The 20,654-nt window shown below is 40.4% G+C and overlaps 1 protein-coding gene across 2 annotated transcripts in view; it reads left to right on the top strand.

The window, feature by feature from the left end:
* Vta1 (vesicle trafficking 1) overlaps positions 1-20,654 on the top strand; it is a 137,328-nt gene that overhangs the window by 90,717 nt on the left and 25,957 nt on the right. For both annotated transcript variants that reach the window (XM_071665842.1, XM_071665844.1), the window contains exons 2-3: positions 8,684-8,787; positions 14,559-14,677. In XM_071665842.1, the coding sequence (XP_071521943.1) occupies positions 8,684-8,787; positions 14,559-14,677 (223 nt within the window). The remainder of the gene's footprint in view (positions 1-8,683; positions 8,788-14,558; positions 14,678-20,654) is intronic.

The raw sequence follows: 20,654 nt of genomic DNA, 5'->3' as shown, positions 1-20,654 counted from the left end.
TGCCAGATCCACTCCCAGATATCTAAAACACATTACTTCCTCCAGTTTTCCTCCATTCAAACTTACCTCCCAATTGACTTGACCCTCAACCCTACTGTACCTAATACCCTTGCTCTTATTCACATTTACTCTTAACTTTCTTCTTTCACACACTTTACCAGACTTGGTGACCAGCTTCTGCAGTTTATCACATGAATCAGCCACCAGTGCTATCATCAGGGAACAACAACTGACTCACTTCCCAAGCTCTCTCATCCACAACAGATTGCATACTTGCCCCTCTTTCCAAAACTCTTGCATTCACCTCCCTAACAACCCCATCCATAAACAAATTAAACAACCATGGAGACATCACACACCCCTGCCGCAAACCTACATTCACTGAGAACCAATCACTTTCCTCTCTTCCTACACGTACACATGCCTTACATCCTTGATAAAAACTTTTCACTGCTTCTAACAACTTGCCTTCCCCACCATGTATTCTTAATACCTTCCACAGAGCATCTCTATCAACTCCAGCATATGCCTTCTCCAGATCCATAAATGCTACATACAAATCCATTTGCTTTTCTAAGTATTTCTCACATACATTCTTCAAAGCACACACATGATCCACACATCCTCTACCACTTCTGAAACCACACTGCTCTTCCCCAATCTGATTCTCTGTACATGCCTTCACCCTCTCAATCAATACCCTCCCATGTAATTTACCATGAATACTCAACAAACTTATACCTCTGTAATTTGAGCACTCACTCTTATCCCCTTTGCCTTTGTACAGTGGCACTATGCAAGCATTCTGCCAATCCTCAGGCACCTCACCATGAATCATAAATACATTAAATATTTTTTTTAACCTTACCAACCAGTCAACAATACAGTCACCCCCTTTTTTAATAAATTCTACTGCAATACCATCCAAACCTGCTGCCTTGCCGGCTTTCATCTTCCGTAAAGCTTTTACCACCTCTTCTCTATTTACCAAATCGTTTTCCCCAACCCTCTCAGTTTGCACACCACCTTGACCAAAACACCCTGTATCTGCCACTCTATCATCAAACACATTCAGGAAACCTTCAAAATACTCACTCCATCTCCTTCTCACATCACCACTACTTGTTATCACCTCCCCATTAGCCCCCTTCACTGAAGTTCCCATTTGCTCCCTTGTCTTATGCAGTTTATTTACCTCCTTCCAAAACATCTTTTTATTCTCCTTAAAATTTAATGATACTGTCTCACCCCAACTTTCATTTGCCCTCTTTTTCACCTCTTGCACTTTTCTCTTGACCTCCTGCCTCTTTCTTTTATACATCTCCCAGTCATTTCCATTATTTCCCTGCAAAAATCGTCCAAATGCCTCTCTCTTCTCTTTCACTAATAATCTTATTTCTTCATCCCACCACTCACTACCTTTTCTAATCAACCCACCACCCAAGCTTCTCATGCCACAAGCATCTTTTGCACAAGCCATCACTGCTTACCTAAATACATTCCATTCCTCCTCCACTCCCCTTGCCTCCTTTGTTCTCACCTTTTTCCATTCTGTACTCATATTCTCCTAGTACTTCCTCACACAAGTGTCCTTCCCAAGCTCACTTACTCTCACCACTCTCTTCACCCCAACATTCTCTCTTCTTTTCTGAAAACCCCTACAAATCTTCACCTTCGTCTCCACAAGATAATGATCAGACATCCCTCCAGTTGCACCTCTCAGCACATTAATATCCAAAAGTCTCTCTTTCGCGCGCCTATCAATCAACACATAATCCACTAACGCTCTCTGGCCATCTCTCCTTCTTACATATGTATAGTTATGTATATGTATGTATACATATATTCAACCCACCCACATATACATGTATATATATATATATATACACATCCACACATGCAAATATACATACCTATACATCTCAATGTACACATATATATACACACGCAGACATATACATATATACACATGTACATAATTCATACTGTCTGCCTTTATTTATTCCCATCGCCACCTCGCCACACATGGAGTAACAACCCCCTCCCCCCTCATGTGTGCGAGGTAGCACTAGGAAAAGACAACAAAGGCCCCATTCGTTCACACTCAGTCTCTAGCTGTCATGTAATAATGCACCAAAATCACAGCTCCCTTTCCACATCCAGGCCCCACAGAACTTTCCATGGTATACCCCAGACGCTTCATGTGTCGTGGTTCAATCTATTGACAGCATGTCGACCCCGATATACCACATCGTTCCAACTCACTCTATTCCTTGCACGCCTTTCACCCTCCTGCATCTTCAGGCCCTGATCAATCAAAATCCTTTTCACTCCATCTTTCCACCTCCAATTTGGTCTCCCATTTCTCCTCGTTCCCTCCACCTCTGACACATATATCTTCTTGGTCAGTGTTTCCTCACTCATTCTCTCCATGTGACCAAACCATTTCAAAACACCCTCTTCTGCTCTTCCAACCACGCTCTTTTTATTTCCACACATCTCTCTTACCCTTACATTACTTACTCGATCAAACCACCTCACACCACATATTGTCCTCAAACATCTCATTTCCAGCACATCAACCCTCCTGCGCACAACTTTACCCATAGCCCACGCCTCGCAGCCATAGAACATTGTTGGAACCACTATTCCTTCAAACATACCCATTTTTGCTTTCCGAGATAATGCTCTCGATTTCCACACATTCTTCCAGGCTCCCAGAACTTTCGCCCCCTCCCCCACCCTATGATTCACTTCCCCTTCCATGGTTCCATCCGCTGCCAGATCCACTCCCAGATATCTAAAACACTTTACTTCCTCCAGTTTTTCTCCATTCAAACTTACCTCCCAATTGACTTGACCCTCAACCCTACTGTACCTAATAACCTTGCTCTTATTCACATTTACTCTTAACTTTCTTCTTCCACACACTTTACCAAACTCAGTCACCAGCTTCTGCAGTTTCTCACATGAATCAGCCACCAGCGCTGTATCATCAGCGAACAACAACTGACTCACTTCCCAAGCTCTCTCATCCACAACAGACTGCATACCTGCCCCTCTTTCCAAAACTCTATACTTTTGGGATGTATACACACACACACACACACACACACACACACACACATATATATATGTGGGGATAGGGGAGAAAGAATACTTCCCACGTATTCCCTGCGTGTCGTAGAAGGCGACTAAAAGGGAAGGGAGCGGGGGGCTGGAAATCCTCCCCTCTCATTTTTCTTTTTTTTTCCAAAAGAAGTAACAGAGAAGTGGGTCAGGTGAGAATATTCCCTCAAAGGCCCAGTCCTCTGTTCTTAACGCTACCTCGCTATCGCGGGAAATGGCGAATAGTATGAAGAAAGAAAGAAGAATATATATATATATATATATATATATATATATATATATATATATATATATATATATATATCTTTCTTTCAAACTATTCGCCATTTCCCGCATCAGCGAGGTAGCGCCAAGAACAGAGGACTGGGCCTTTGAGGGAATACCCTCACCTGGCCCAATTCTCTGTTCCTTCTTTTGGAAAATTAAAAAAAAACCGAGAGGGGAGGATTTCCAGCCCCCCGCTCCCTCCCCTTTTAGTCGCCTTCTACGACACGCAGGGAAAACGTGGGAAGTACTCTTAATCCCCTATCCCCAGGGATATATATATATATATATATATATATTTTTTTTTTATACTTTGTCGCTGTCTCCCGCGTTTGCGAGGTAGCGCAAGGAAACAGACGAAAGAAATGGCCCAACCCCCCCCATACACATGTATATACATACGTCCACACACGCAAATATACATACCTACACAGCTTTCCATGGTTTACCCCAGACGCTTCACATGCCTTGATTCAATCCACTGACAGCACGTCAACCCCGGTATACCACATCGCTCCAATTCACTCTGTTCCTTGCCCTCCTTTCACCCTCCTGCATGTTCAGGCCCCGATCACACAAAATCTTTTTCACTCCATCTTTCCACCTCCAATTTGGTCTCCCTCTTCTCCTCGTTCCCTCCACCTCCGACACATATATCCTCTTGGTCAATCTTTCCTCACTCATTCTCTCCATGTGCCCAAACCACTTCAAAACACCCTCTTCTGCTCTCTCAACCACGCTCTTTTTATTTCCACACATCTCTCTTACCCTTACGTTACTCACTCGATCAAACCACCTCACACCACACATTGTCCTCAAACATCTCATTTCCAGCACATCCATCATCCTGCGCACAACTCTATCCATAGCCCACGCCTCGCAACCATACAACATTGTTGGAACCACTATTCCTTCAAACATACCCATTTTTGCTTTCCGAGATAATATTCTTGACTTCCACACATTCTTCAAGGCCCCCAGAATTTTCGCCCCCTCCCCCACCCTATGATCCACTTCCGCTTCCATGGTTCCATCCGCTGCCAGATCCACTCCCAGATATCTAAAACACTTCACTTCCTCCAGTTTTTCTCCATTAAACTCACCTCCCAATTGACTTGACCCTCAACCCTACTGTACCTAATAACCTTGCTCTTATTCACATTTACTCTTAACTTTCTTCTTCCACACACTTTACCAAACTCAGTCACCAGCTTCTGCAGTTTCTCACATGAATCAGCCACCAGCCCTGTATCATCAGCGAACAACAACTGACTCACTTCCCAAGCTCTCTCATCCCCAACAGACTTCATACTTGCCCCTCTTTCCAAAACTCTTGCATTTACCTCCCTAACAACCCCATCCATAAACAAATTAAACAACCATGGAGACATCACACACCCCTGCCGCAAACCTACATTCACTGAGAACCAATCACTTTCCTCTCTTCCTACACGTACACATGACTTACATCCTCGATAAAAACTTTTCACTGCTTCTAACAACTTTCCTCCCACACCATATATTCTTAATACCTTCCACAGAGCATCTCTATCAAGTCTATCATATGCCTTCTCCAGATCCATAAATGCTACATACAAATCCATTTGCTTTTCTAAGTATTTCTCACATACATTCTTCAAAGCAAACACCTGATCCACACATCCTCTACCACTTCTGAAACCACACTGCTCTTCCCCAATCTGATGCTCTGTACATGCCTTCACCCTCTCAATCAATACCCTCCCATATAATTTACCAGGAATACTCAACAAACTTATACCTCTGTAATTGTTTTGAAATGGTTTGGGCACATGGAGAGAATGAGTGAGGAAAGATTGACCAAGAGGATATATGGTCGGAGGTGGAGGGAACGAGGAGAAGTGGGAGACGAAATTGGAGGTGGAAAGATGGAGTGAAAAAGATTTTGAGTGATCGGGGCCTGAACATGCAGGAGGGTGAAAGGCGGGGAAGGAATAGAGTGAATTGGATCGATGTGGTATACCGGGGTCGACGTGCTGTCAATGGATTGAATCAGGGCATGTGAAGCGTCTGGGGTAAACCATGGAAAGTTCTGTGGGGCCTGGATGTGGAAAGGGAGCTGTGGTTTCAGGCATTATTGCATGACAGCTAGAGACTGAGCGTGAACGAATGGGACCTTTGTTGTCCTTTCCTAGCGCTACCTCGCACACATGAGGGGGAGGGGGATGTTATTCCATGTGTGGCGAGGTGGCGATTTGAATGAATAAAGGCAGACAATGTGAATTGTGTGCATGTGTATATATGTATATGTCTGTGTGTGTATATATATGTGTACATTGAGATGTATGGGTGTGTATATTTGCGTATGTGGACGTGTATGTATATACATGTGTATGGGGGTGGGTTGGGTCATTTCTTTCGTCTGTTTCCTTGCGCTACCTCGCAAATGTGGGAGACAGCGACAAAGCAAAATAATAATAAAAAAATATATTTCCTATTTTAAGCTTTGCTCTACCTTTGATAGCACAAAAATATGTAAATGGAATGAGCTGGCAAGACGAGGGGTTTAGAATATGTTTACATAGGGGGTTCTCTTTGGAGTCCATTTCAGTTTCCCAGCATTTTCTGTGGTCTGGCAATGGCCAGGTCCTAAGGTTGCTGGATTAGAGGTTCAACCTGTGATCCATTCATAAGAGTTGCTCTGGGGAAAATTTTCAGGAATGTAATTTTCCTTATAGTGACCTAAGTTTCATTGATTCAACTTACAATTGATTTGGGTTGCAAGAGGTGACCAAGAATATATATTTTTGTAAGTTGAGGCCTTATGGAAGAATTAGGAAGTTGAACCACTAGTGAAAGAGAAAAATTAAGTTTATGGATGTTATTTGCAGGGAAGAAGTGTGAATGATTAGGAGTAGTCTAAGAAATTGGCAGAAGGCTAAGAGAATGGAACAAAAGCTGATAAGGAGGACAAATGAGAGATGTTGAGAGATAGTTTTGAAATCTTTAGAGAGAATAAGAATTTTTGTCTGGAAAGAAGTAAATATTATGAGAAGAGAGCAGATGAGATTGGCAATAAGGAAAATGGATAGGGAAGTGTAACAGGAAAGAAGATATGATAGAGATGTGGAGTGAGTATTTCATAAGCCTGCTGAATGTAGTAGATGTTAGGGAGCTGAATATGGTATGTTTGGTGGGACAAGCTGATATATGGAATGAATCATGGTGAAAGGAGAGGAGGTAGTGAAAGATTTGTGCAAGATGAAATGCTGTAAAGAGTCAGGATGGATGGATTGTGGCCGAGTTTCTTAAGAAATAAGACAAGTGTCGTTGATTGGTTATTTAGGATGTTTGATGTTTGTATGGTTAAAGGTAAGGTGCATGAATGCAGACAGAAGGCATGGCACGTAAAGTGGCAAGGGGAACAAAAATGATTAGATTACAGTGGTGTAAGTCTGTTGAGTACATATGGTAAGATGAGTGTAATAATGATTAAGGGGGTGGTGGCATGCAGAGTACCTGACTGGGGAGTAATGGTTAGGTTTCTGGAGAAGAAATGGGTGTGTGGGTAAGGTGTTTGCTTTGAAATTTGTAGCTCTGTTAGAAATATGTGTAGAGTGCCTTGCATGGTATGTGGAATTTATTGATCTGGAGAAGATATATGATATAATTAAAAGAGATGCTGTGTAGAACATGCTATGAATTTTTGGGATAAATGGTAAGTTATTAAATGCAATGAGGAGATTTTATCAACAGAGTAAGATGTTTGTTCATTTCAGAAGGGAGGGGGTGAGTGATTCCTGGTAAAGATGAGTCATTGTTAAGGATATGTGATGCCACTAAGGCTATATGTGGATGGGGTGAGTAGGAAGGTGATAGCAAGAGTCTTACAGTGAGTGGCATATGCTGGGGACAAGGACTTGGAAAGTGAATTGGTGTTTCTTCGCTATTGATGTTTGTAGATGACATGTCACTGATAGCTAACACTAGAATGAAACTCCAGAAGTCGATGAATGAGTTTGGGACTGTGTGTAAAAGGAGAACAGTGTGAGTAAATGTTAAAAAGCAACTAATTGGAGGTGCAGCAGGGAGATAAGATAGGATAGTTTGAGTGCAAGTTTGGATGGGAAAGTCTAAGGTGCATTAAGAGGTTTATGGAAGGAGAGGTCACTGTCTGTAAGGGCAAAGCTTGGAATGTTGCAGGGTACTCAGTCTTAATACTATTGTATGGATGTGAGCCATGGGCCTTGATTATGAATGAAAGGAAGAGGATGGGTGCACTGAAAGTGAAATACCTGATGACTGTGTGTGGTATGAGGCAGGTTGATTGTACAAAGAATCAGTGTAGTATTACGTGCATTCTAACTGAAAGGCCAACCAGTGCGTATTAAAATGGTTTTGGCAATAGGAAGGAATGAGAAAAAGGAGACTCAGGTTGGATTTGTTTGTTAGAAGTGGATGTTAGAAGTGGAAGGATCAAGGGTAAGGGGGATACATAGAAGGGGATGGGAAGATGGATTGAAAGAGGCTTTAGGGGTTTGGGGTGTGAATTTTCAGGAATGTAGGAGGCATGGATTGGATCAAGATGCTATGTACAGTTTGTAAGATGAACCAGGTCACATGAAGTGGTTATAGTAAATCATGGACAGAATTAAGGGCTTGGTTGTGGTAGGAAGACTATGATTGAAGTTGGATGTGTGAAGATGAGGCTATTGATGTTTTATTCCTGATGTAACCTAGTCAAAGCAGAGAGGTGAGACAGGTAGTTATAAAGAGTAATCTTTCATAGTCAGATATGTTTCTTAACTTATCTCAAAAGTTGTTGAAGGAAATGTTTTGTATTCTAAGATGTTATATCAGAAGACAGAAATGATGATTTTGATATGATATTCTTCGCAAAATGTGCAATATTGTAAGGTAGGTTAGTTTAATTTTAACGTGAAAAAGAACTCAGGGTTATCTAGTTTAATTTGAAGGGAAAAATAGTTTTTCAGAATTGTCATTTTATCTGTTAGGTATGATTGAATCCCAACAAATGCAAAAGCTTTACTTCTTTTATCAAGGGAAAAGAGAGGTCAAGAAATATGGCCACAAAAGTCTAGAGAAAGAATCCTAATATGTAAACAAATCTTTATGTTAGATAAGATTTTATGGTCAACGGTTGATTTATAGATAGTTTTCTTTTATTGCAGGGTTGGAAGACTTGTATCTACAAGTTTGATATGATATTCAAAGATACATCATTGGATAAAGGTGTTAACTTTAGATACAATTTTCTCATAATGTGAACTCTGTTGACATTTATTTCCAGCACGACTGTATACACTACAAACTGCCATCAAACTTGACCGTAAATCACCAGAGGCTCGAGCCCTCCTGACAGGACTGATGGATTACTTAGAAGCTTTCAAAAAGGTGATATAATCCACTTGTTAGCTTGTAGGTTGATATAATCTGGGAACGATGAAGAATATGTGGAAAGAGATAATGTTATCTTGGAGAGCAAAAATGGGTATATTTGAAGGAATAGTAGTTCCGACAATATTATATGGTTACGAGGCATGGGATATAGGTATGGTTGTACAGAGGGGAGTGGATGTGTTGGAAATGAAATGTTTGAGGACAGTATGTGGTGTGAGGCTGTTTGATTAAGTAATGAAAGGGTAAGAGAGGTGTGTGGTAATGAAAAGAGTGTGGTTGAGAGAGCAGAAGAGGGTGTGTTGAAATGGTTTGGACATATGGAGAGAATGAGGGAGGATAGGTTGACATAGAGGATATATGTGTCAGAGGTGGAGGGAACAAGGAGAAGCAGGAGACCAAATTGGAGGTGGAAGGATGGAGTGAAAAAGATTTTGAGCTGTCGGGGCCTGAACATACAGGAGGGTGAGAGGCATGCAAGGAATAGAGTGAGTTAGAGCACTGTGTAATACCTGGGTCAACGTGCTGTCAGTGGATTGAACCAGGGCAAGTGAAATGTCTGGGGTAAACCATGGAAAGGTCTGTGAGGCCTGGATGTGGATAGAGAGCTGTGGTTTTGGTGCATTACACATGACAGCTAGAGACTGAGTGTGAATGAATGTGGCCTTTTTTTTTGTCTATTTTCCTGGCACTACCTCGTGGATGCTGGAGGTGTTAATGCTGTTTCCTGTAGGGAGGGGTACTGTTGGTAATGGATGAAGGTAAGCAAGTGTGAATCTGTACATGTGTATATATGTATATTTCTGTGTATGTGTATGTATGTGAATATATATGTGTATATGTTGATGTGTATGTATGTGTACATGAATGTACATTTATGTTTATTTATTTATTTATTTATTTATTTTTTTTTTGCTGTCTCCCGCGTTTGCGAGGTAGCATAAGGAAACAGATGAAAGAAATGGCCCAACCCACCCCCATACACATGTATATACATACGTCCACACACGCAAATGTACATACCTACACAGCTTTCCATGGTTTACCCCAGACGCTTCACATGCCCTGGTTCAATCCACTGACAGCACGTCAACCTCGGTATACCACATCGATCCAATTCACTCTATTCCTTGCCCTCCTTTCACCCTCCTGCATGTTCAGGCCCCGATCACACAAACTCTTTTTCACTCCATCTTTCCACCTCCAATTTGGTCTCCCACTTCTCCTCGTTCCCTCCACCTCCGACACATATATCCTCTTGGTCAATCTTTCCTTACTCATTCTCTCCATGTGCCCAAACCATTTCAAAACACCCTCTTCTGCTCTCTCAACCACGCTCTTTTTATTTCCACACATCTCTCTTACCCTTACGTTACTTACTCGATCAAACCACCTCACACCACACAGTGTCCTCAAACATCTCATTTCCAGCACATCCATCCTTCTGCGCACAACTCTATCCATAGCCCACGCCTCGCAACCATACAACATTGTTGGAACCACTATTCCTTCAAACATACCCATTTTTGCTTTCCGAGATAATGTTCTCGACTTCCACAAATTCTTCAAGGCTCCCAGGATTTTTGCCCCCTCCCCCACCCTATGATCCACTTCCGCTTCCATGGTTCCATCCGCTGCCAGATCCACTCCCAGATATCTAAAACACTTTACTTCCTCCAGTTTTTCTCCATTCAAACTTACCTCCCAATTGACTTGACCCTCAACCCTACTGTACCTAATTACCTTGCTCTTATTCACATTTACTCTTAACTTTCTTCTTTCACACACTTTACCAAACTCAGTCACCAGCTTCTGCAGTTTCTCACATGAATCAGCCACCAGTGCTGTATCATCAGCGAACAACAACTGACTCACTTCCCAAGCTCTCTCATCCCCAACAGACTTCATACTTGCCCCTCTTTCCAAAACTCTTGCATTCACCTCCCTAACAACCCCATCCATAAAGAAATTAAACAACCATGGAGACATCACACACCCCTGCCGCAAACCTACATTCACTGAGAACCAATCACTTTCCTCTCTTCCTACACGTACACATGCCTTACATCCTCGAAAAAACTTTTCACTGCTTCTAACAACTTGCCTCCCACACCATATATTCTTAATACCTTCCACAGAGCATCTCTATCAACTCTATCATATGCCTTCTCCAGATCCATAAATGCTACATACAAATCCATTTGCTTTTCTAAGTATTTCTCACATACATTCTTCAAAGCAAACACCTGATCCACACATCCTCTACCACTTCTGAAACCACACTGCTCTTCCCCAATCTGATGCTCTGTACATGCCTTCACCCTCTCAATCAATACCCTCCCATATAATTTACCAGGAATACTCAACAAACTTATACCTCTGTAATTTGAGCACTCACTCTTATCCCCTTTGCCTTTGTACAATGGCACTATGCAAGCATTCCGCCAATCCTCAGGCACCTCACCATGAGTCATACATACATTAAATAACCTTACCAACCAGTCAATAATACAGTCACCCCCTTTTTTAATAAATTCCACTGCAGTACCATCCAAACCTGCTGCCTTGCCGGCTTTCATCTTCCGTAAAGCTTTTACTACCTCTTCTCTGTTTACCAAATCATTTTCCCTAACCCTTTATGTTTATATATGTGTATATTCCTATGAGTCCACGAGGAAAATGAAACACGAAAAGTTCCCAAGTGCACTTTCGTGTAATAATCACATCATAAGGGGAGACACAAGAGAGAAATATAACAGTCAGTTGATATACATCTTAATCAGGAATTCACCAGAAAATTCTCTTGGTTGATTTATAAAGTTCCTTGTGGAAACTGTGATAAATTTTATGTTGGTCAGACTGGTAAGGATCTCTCTGTAAGACTTAAGCAACATAAATATAGTATAAGAACGGGACAAGAATCAAATGCCTTGTTTAATCATGTTAAAAACTATGATCACTGTATTGACTGGAGTAACGCCATCTCAGTTGTTAACTCTAACTCTATTACCAAGAGAAATATCATTGAATCTTCTATTATCAAATATACAAAGAATTATAATCTTAATATTAGTGATGGTCTGTACAAATTAGATAACTTTATTGTTGATAAGATTTGTAAAATGATAAGTTTATGAACGCTCGTTGTATGTTTTGGACAATCACATGTTTACCAAATGGCGTCCTAGCTTTGTCTCTTCGATGTATATCAACTGACTGTTATATTTCTCTCTTGTGTCTCCCCTGATGATGTGATTATTACACGAAAGGGCACATGGGAACTTTTCGTGTTTCATTTTCCCTGTGAACTCATAGGAATATCTTGATCACGTGCAAAATTGTGATCCTTTCCAATATGTGTATATGAGTAGTTGGGTTGTTCATCAGCTTCCTTGAGCTTCCTTGCTGACGGGAAATGGGCGATCAAGTATAATGATAATGGTAATGATACCTTCACCTTGATATTTGTAAAAGTATTCATGAATTAAGTTATCATACCTCTTTACTAGTTATACACAAATGATTTGTAGAAATTTGAGATCATGAGAGATAACTTTACAGAAAAAATCTGTGTATGTCTTCTTTCAAAATGAATACTTTCCTTAAGATTTATCTAAAGTTAAACAATAAAGCATTATATCATGTAATACATGTTACTTATTAGTATAGCCAGATGTTATGGAAAAAAATGCCATAAGTGCCAAATTTTGCAAGTTTAACATCAGAATTGCCTATTTTGTCTTGATGTGCCTATTTTGCCTAGTTTTATTGATTTTTGTATCATTCTGCTATAAGATAAACTACTGTTTTTCATTTAGTGTGTGGCTGTCCTTAAAGAAAATTTCATGGTCCTTTACACAAAGTAGATTACTTAATGATAAAATGGACCCTTTCCTGTGGTGCTGTTCTTACAGGTACTGGATGTGGGGGTATGATTGGTACTAGATATGAAAGGTACAACACTTATGAATGTATCCCAGTATGGCAGTCCATCCTTCTCAGCCTGGACTGTGCTTTTCAAGTCAGTCAGTTCTCTTCTAAACGCTGCTGGACCTATTTCACTTACAGATCATAAAGTGTAACGATTTAATCGAGGGTTTTTGTCAGCAATGTGTTGTGTCCAGATGTACAAAAAGTTTGTGAACTACAAGAGGTACTTTGTTTCTCAACATTTAGAGACTTATGTTCACAATGCTGCCACTGCTGAAACAACTGGTCAACAGAATACAACCCTTCTTATTTCACATACTACAATAGCTTCTGGTCAGAAGTCTCTGTTTCCATTGGACCCATTAAGGCATTTGTTGATGTTGACAATCCTCTGTGGAAACTGGGAAATATGTCTCTAAAGTGTTTTCTGTTGGAGATACTCCAAGCACAGGTCGGTAGATAGTTTGTAGGCAGCCACTGACCAGGGAGGTTTACAACCAGTACTACCTGCCTGGGTATTGGTAGAGAATGTGGCACACAAGCTGCATCATGAGTCAAGTTACACTCCCTTGACCCAGATAACAGTCTTTTCTTTCTGCCTCACATACACATGGACTGCTGGCATTCTATCCACAAACATACAGTCTCCCTGTTACACATAACATTTGACAACCTAATTCACATTCCTCATTTTTTTGTAACTAGGTTTTCTAGCAGTGAGCACTGCATGCTAGCCCAGCCTTTTGGCAAAGTTTTAGAAGCAGTAGATGGAAGTAATAGGTAGAAACATTAGGTAGAAATAGTGGTTTGGAACATTAGGCAGGGGAATTAGGTAGAAACATTAGGTATAAGTAATGGGTGAGATCATTAGATAGAAGTAGTAAGTTAGAGCATTAGGCAGGAACATTAGGTAGAAGTAGTCAGTAGGAACATTAGGTAGGAGAAACACTGCTTTAGAGTTGCCCAATGCCATTGGTCTGTTAATGGTGAATCACTAAAGGCTAAGAAGTGGCACTTGAGTTCATCACTTTTGGAGAGTCTTTTGCCATGTCTGCACTCTTTAGAGACTTCTCAGAGGAAACAGGCATCAGAGATATGGATAGATAGATAGATAGATAGATAGATAGATAGAGACACCATGGACAATGCGTTAAGGAAAAATTATGTGGGCACTTATTTTGTTGATGTTATCCAGAAAATAAGGGTTGAAGTCACAAACAAATTATTTGGATTTCTATAAATGAAAGAACAAATGCTGTGGGCAGTTTTGTTGCCAATATGATTATTGAAGCCATAGAGAATATGTAGGTTTTCAACGTTTACAAAACTGCTGGTTGTTTCCTGTTTTTTCTAAGAGAAGTGTGGCAAGATGGGAGAATTTACTGTGCTGTGGAGAAACTTGTGAATGCAAAAAAAAATTTTGGCCTTTGTTTCTTTTTGAGAAGCAGCAAAATTTCACGTGAGACAATTAATGAAAATTAATCAATTTTGGAATTATCATTGATTTCAGTTAACTATCATTAGTTTTACCTATAGTATTGTAATGTGCATAATATTTGTAAATGTATTTTTTGAAGTACAGTAGTTCATGCCTTTTTTAATTTGATTTTGCCTGATTTTGCATATTTTGGCTGTAAACCTTGACTATTAGCTTTTTTTTTTTTTTAGAGAGATTTTAAGTGCCTAAACACCTAGGGTCTACCCATTAGGTGATTTAAAGTTTGTTAGAAAGAAAGAAGGGCATTGTTGGATCAGCAGTTTTGTTTTAATGCTTGCTACTGTTATTTTTTGAAACTGTAATCCCAATAACTAATTGTTTCCTTTCTGGGGATTTCTAGGAGCATGCAGATGATGAATCAGTAACAAGTGATGTTGCAGGTCAGGCACTGGTAGAGAATGTGGCACACAAGCTATTTGTATGGGCTGATAGTGAAGACCGTGCTGCTAGATTTAACAAGTAAGTTTTTGAATTTATTCTTGGTTAGAAGGGAATGAATGAAGCAGATTAGAAAGGGTATTCCTCCTAAATTGATTCCTTTTTAGATTTAAAAGGTATTCTGGTGATATCTTCATAACATATTATCTTGTATAACGACAGTTCATAAAGTTTCACAATAGCAATGTTTGAGAATTAAAGTACAAATGCATTGAGCAACTCTAATGATTCACAGCAGTGACAGACCTGACAAATGTTTATATACTAAATTTACCCTTTATGATATTCTTTTCCTTTGATAATGAAGTATTTCATGGCATTGTATGATTTTAAGTCATAATGTTCTTCCTTCTCTCACTTGATCTGTATCTTGTCTTGACCCACCTTCCTCAATAAACTTAGACTTGGACAGAATATCTTAAAGGGATAGATGAAAACTTGTTCAGATAGATAGATAGATAAATAGATAGATTGATTGATTAATAGACAGATGAGATAGATAGATAGATCTCCATGTTGAAAATTCCTCACAACTTTTCTCTCTCCTTTAATGGATCTGTAATTCTACCTCTTGACCTAATGAATGTACTTCTTATTCCTGTAACATCAGCACTATCTTGGAATCCTCACATTATGGAGACAGCTAAGTCTGCCTCTAAGAGAGCGGAAGTCCTGTTTAGATGTCAAAATTTCTTTTCTTCTGAGCAGTTGCTCCATTTTTACAAAAGTTTGATCCATCTTTTTTGAAGCATTCCTCTCACATCTTGGGTGGTTGTATCTCTGCATCTTTACATGATGGAATTAATTCAGAAGTAGTCCAACATATCAAGTCTCTTAGGCCAACTTCAAAACCTGACTCACTTTCCCTGTGGCATAATGCTGGTTCACTTTCCCTCTTCTATAAGTATTACTCAGGTTTTTGCTCCCAAGAGCTGGCTGCTTTTGTCCCTCCACCAGTAGTTAGACCAATTGGTTCTTGGCAATCTGTTACATCACATGATTACTGTACAATATTTGGCAACTCAAGGGTGGGCCATGTAGAAAACTGTTTCTTTCCCTTCACTGCAAAGCTTTAGAACTCTATCTTCTCATGTCATTCTCAATAACTGTAACCTAGCACCATTTAAAAGACAGGTTTTTTTTCCTTCATCCTTCTTAAATACTTTTCCTTGTCTCTTCTTTTTTCTTTCATTAACTTCTTTATATTTTAATTAATGACTAGCCTTAGGGAGCGGGGGGCTGGAAATCCTCCCCTCTCATTATTTTTTTGATTTTCCAAAAGAAGGAACAGAGAAGGGGGCCAGGTGAGGATATCCCTCAAAGGCCTAGTCCTCTGTTCTTAACGCTACCTCGCTAACACGGGAAATGGCGAATAGTTTGAAAGAAAGAAAAAGACTAGCCTTGGACTTTGTTCATGACTGGAACCTCCATCATAAAAGAAAATATTCAGAACCCACCTACTAGTAGTGAGTTTCTAAAGAAACAAAAAAACATTCAGGTTTGTGCTGCAACCCATGCTTTTGCCATGAGAATCTCGCTTTTACCTTTTATATTGTGTGTATGCAGAAAGGTTTATTAAGGAAGGAGGTTACACACCACAGCAAGTGCTCAGTGTGGATACACAAGATTATTTTAGCACTAATGAAGAAAAAGATTAGTTACCAGGGTATAAGGCTGCCAAAGATTGCTTGCTGCTTGTACTGGGAAAGAATTCTAGAGGAAATTTTAAGTGCAAGGAAGCCCTAGCTATTTTTTCATTCAGAAAATCCCAGAGCTATTTAAATTCTGTATTGCGTGTGCTTTGGCAACATTATTCAGGAGGTGACAAAGGCAGAAAATCTTTCCACCTCTTTCAGCAGTACATCAAGCCCCTCTCAACACATTTTCAGTAAGTATCCAATAGATTCAATCTGCATTACTTGTGATATAGCAACAAATGTTGCATCATTAATCTTCACTCCACCTTATCCAGTAGCATGTCAAGCCCTTACCACCACCTTTTTCAGTAAGTAACAATTAAATTTCATCAGCAGCACCTGCAATATGGTAATAACTACTTGATCAGAGAATTCATGGGTGATGTAGACAAGCTTTTGCACCATCCTTTATCTCTTAGATACATTCATTCCAGCCATTCCACTTCAGCAACACTTTAATTCAACCCTCACCACCACCTTTTTCAGTAATTTTTCATTAAGTATTGTCTAAAGTACATCATGACAGAGAATTTTGTACATGATGGTGAGCTGTTTCAAATGCAGTCGATACATAGAAGTGTTTAACTGGGATTTTTTTTTCTCAGGAATGTAATTGCCTCTGTAACATGGGTTTCATTTTTTTTTTATAATTTAGCTGAGACAGCACAGGATCTGAGGCCCTAATCAAGGCCATCCCATTTATGCTCTATAAGGCTCAGCAAGGTTGAGGGACATGTTAGTTGGGATGTAAGTTTGAATGGAGAAAAATTGGAGAAAGTGAAGTGTTTTAGATATATGGGAGTGGACTTAGCAACAAATGGAACCATGGAAGTGGAAGTGAGTTATAGGGTGGGGGAGGGGGCAAAGGTTCTGGTAGTGATGAAGAATGTGTGGAAGGTGAGAACATTATCCCTGAGAGCAAAAATGAGTACCTTTGAAGGAATGGTAGTTCCAACAATATTACATGGTTGTAAGGCATGGGCCATAGATAGAGTTGTACGGAGGAGGGTGTATGTGTTGGAAATGAAATGTTTGAGGACAATATGTGGTATGAGGTGGTTTGATCAAGTAAGTATTGAAAGGGTAAGAGAGATGGGTGGTGATAAAAAGAATGTGGTTGAGAGAACAGAAGAAGGTGTGTTGAAATGGTTTGGTCACATGGAGAGAATGGTTGAGGAAAGATTTACAAAGAGGACATATGTGTCAGAGGTAGAGGGAACGAGGAGGAGCAGGAGACCAAATTGGAAGTGGAAGGATGGAGTGAACGATGTGGTATACCAGGGTAGACGTGCTGTCAATAGATTGAACCAGGGCACATGAAGTGTCTGGGGTAAACCATGAAAGTTTTGTGGGGCCTGGATGTGGAAAGGGAGATGTGGTTTTGGTGCATTACACATGACAGCTAGAGACTGAGTGTGAACAAAGGTGACCTTTTTTGTCTTTCCCTAGCGCTACCTCGTGGGTGAGATGCTATTTCGTGTGGTGGGGTGGCGATGGGAATGGATGAAGGCAGCAAGTATGAATATGTACATGTGTATATATGTCTATGTCTTTGTAAGTATATGTATGTATACTTTGAAATGTATAGGTATGTATATGTGCTTGTGTGGGTGTTTATGTATATACATGTGTCTGTGGGTGGGTTACGCTATTCTTTTGTCTGCTTCCTTGCGCTACCTTGCTAACGCGGGAGATGTTGATTAAGTATAAGAATAAATAAATATTTTTATCATTTAATTATTATACTTAGTGGTGAGAGGCGATTTGATCGAAAAAGTAATGAAAGGGTAATAGAGATGTGTGGTAATAAAAAGAGTGTGGTTGAGAGAGCAGAAGAGGGTGTACTGAAATGGTTTGGTCACATGGAGAGAATGAGTGAGGAAAGATTGACAAAGAGGGTGTGTCAGAGATGGAGGGAATTAGGAGAAGTGGGAGACTAAACTGGAGTTGGAAGGATGGAGTGAAAAAGATTTTGAGCAATTGGGGCCTGAACAAACAGGAGGGTGAAAGGTGTGCAAGTAATAGAGTGACTTGGAATGATGTGGTATACCGGGTTTGATGAGCTGTCAGTGGATTGAAATAAATATATTTCTTTTATTTATTATACTTAGCCGCTGTCTCCTGCGTAAGTGAGGTAGTGCAAGGAAACAGACGAAAGAATGGCCCAACCCACCCACATACACATACATAAATGCCCACACACGCACATATACATACCTATACATTTCAACATATACATAGATGTACGTACAAAGACACATACATATATACACTTATTCATATTCATACTTGCTACCTTCATCCATTCCTGTCACCACCGTGCCACACATGAAACAGCATTTCCATCCCTCCGTGTGCAAGCAAGGTAGCTCTAGGAAAAGACAACAAAGGCCACATTTGTTCACACTCAGTCTCTAGCTGTCATGTATAATGCACCGAAACCACAGCTCCCTTTCCACATCCAGGCCCCACAAAACTTTCCATGGTTTACCCCAGATGCTTCACATGCCCTAGTTCAAACCATTGACAGCACGTCGACCCAGGTATACCACATCATTCTGATTCACTCTATTCCCTGCATACCTTTCACCCTCCTGTATGTTCAGGCCCCGAATGCTCAAAATCTTTTTCATTCCATCCTTCCACTTCCAATTTGGTCTCCTACTTCTCCTCGTTCCCTCCACCTCTGACACATATATCCTCTTTGTCAATCTTTCCTCACTCATTCTCTCCATGTGACCAAGCCATTTCAAAACACCCTCTTCTGCTCTCTCAACCACTCTCTTTTTATTACCACACATCTCTCTTACCCTTTCATTACTTACTTGATCATACCACCTCACACCACATATTGTCTTCAAACATTTCATTTCCAACCCATCCACCCTCATCTGCACAACTTTATCTATAGCCCATGCCTCACAACAATATAACATTGTTGGAACCACTATTCCTTCAAACATACCTATTTTTGCTCTCTGAGAAAACGTCCTTGCCTTCCACACATTCTTCAACTCTCCCAGAACCTTTGCATCCTCCCCCACCCTTTGACTCACTTCCACTTCCATGGTTCCATCTGCTCTTAAATCCACTCCCAGATATACAAAACACTTCACTTCCTCCAGTTTTTCTCCATTCAAACTTACCTCTCCAATTAAATTGTCCCTCAACCCTACTGAACCTGATAACCTTGCTCTTATTCACATTTACCCTCAGCTTTCTTCTTTCACATACTTTACCAAACTCAGTCACCAACTTCTGCAGTTTCTCACCCGAATCAGCCACCAGCACTGTATCATCAGCGAACAACAACTGACTCACTTCCCAAGCCCTCTCATTCACAACAGACTGCATACTTGCCCCTCTCTCCAAAAGTCTTGCATTCACCTCCCTAACAACCCCGTCATAAACAAATTAAACAACTAGGAAACATCACACACCCCTGCCGACATTCACTGGGAACAATCACTTTCCTCTCTTCCTACTCGTACACATGCCTTACATCCTTGATAAAAACTTTTCACTGCTTCTAGCAAATTGCCTATCACACCATATAGTTTTGATACCTTCCACAAAGCATCTCTATCAACTCTGTCATGTGCCTTCTCCAGATCCATAAATGCTACATACAAATCCATCTGTTTTTCTAAGTATTTCTCACATACATTCTTCAAAGCAAACACCTGATCCACACAACCTCTACTACTTCTGATACAACACTGCTCTTCCCCAATCTGATGCTCTGCACATGTCTTTACCCTCTCAGTCAATACCTTCCCATATAATTTCCCAGGAATGCTCAACAAACTTATACCTCTGTAATTTGAACACTCACCTTTATCCTCTTTGCCTTTGTACAATGGTACTATGTATGTATTTTTTTATTATTATACTTGCCACTTTTTTCTCATCTTGGTTACATCCACACACATTTAGACACCCAAATCTGAGCCTTTGAGGAGCATGAGCACTCCCTGCATGACTCCTTGTTCTGTTTCCCCTTTTAGAAAGTGAAAGTGTAAGGATTGGAGGGTTTCCAGCCCCACGCTCCCCTCCCTTCTAGTCGCCTTCTACAACACACGGAGAATGCGTGGGAAGTATTCTTTCTCCCTTATCCCTAGAGATACCCTATCCCCAGGGATAGGGTATACAGCTCTGGTGGCTGATTTAGATGATAAACTGCAAAAGCTGGTGACTGAGTTTGGTAAAGTGTGTGAAAGAAGAAAGCTGAGAGTAAATGTGAATAAGAGCGAGATTATTAGGTACAGTAGGGTTGAGGGACAGTTCAATTGGTAGGTAAG

The sequence above is a fragment of the Panulirus ornatus genome, chromosome 10 (genome assembly GCF_036320965.1).
Source record: "Panulirus ornatus isolate Po-2019 chromosome 10, ASM3632096v1, whole genome shotgun sequence".
Classification (NCBI taxonomy): domain Eukaryota; kingdom Metazoa; phylum Arthropoda; class Malacostraca; order Decapoda; family Palinuridae; genus Panulirus; species Panulirus ornatus.
The sequence above is the reverse complement of the archived record's forward strand: the minus strand, read 5'-3'. Positions and strand labels throughout refer to the sequence as shown.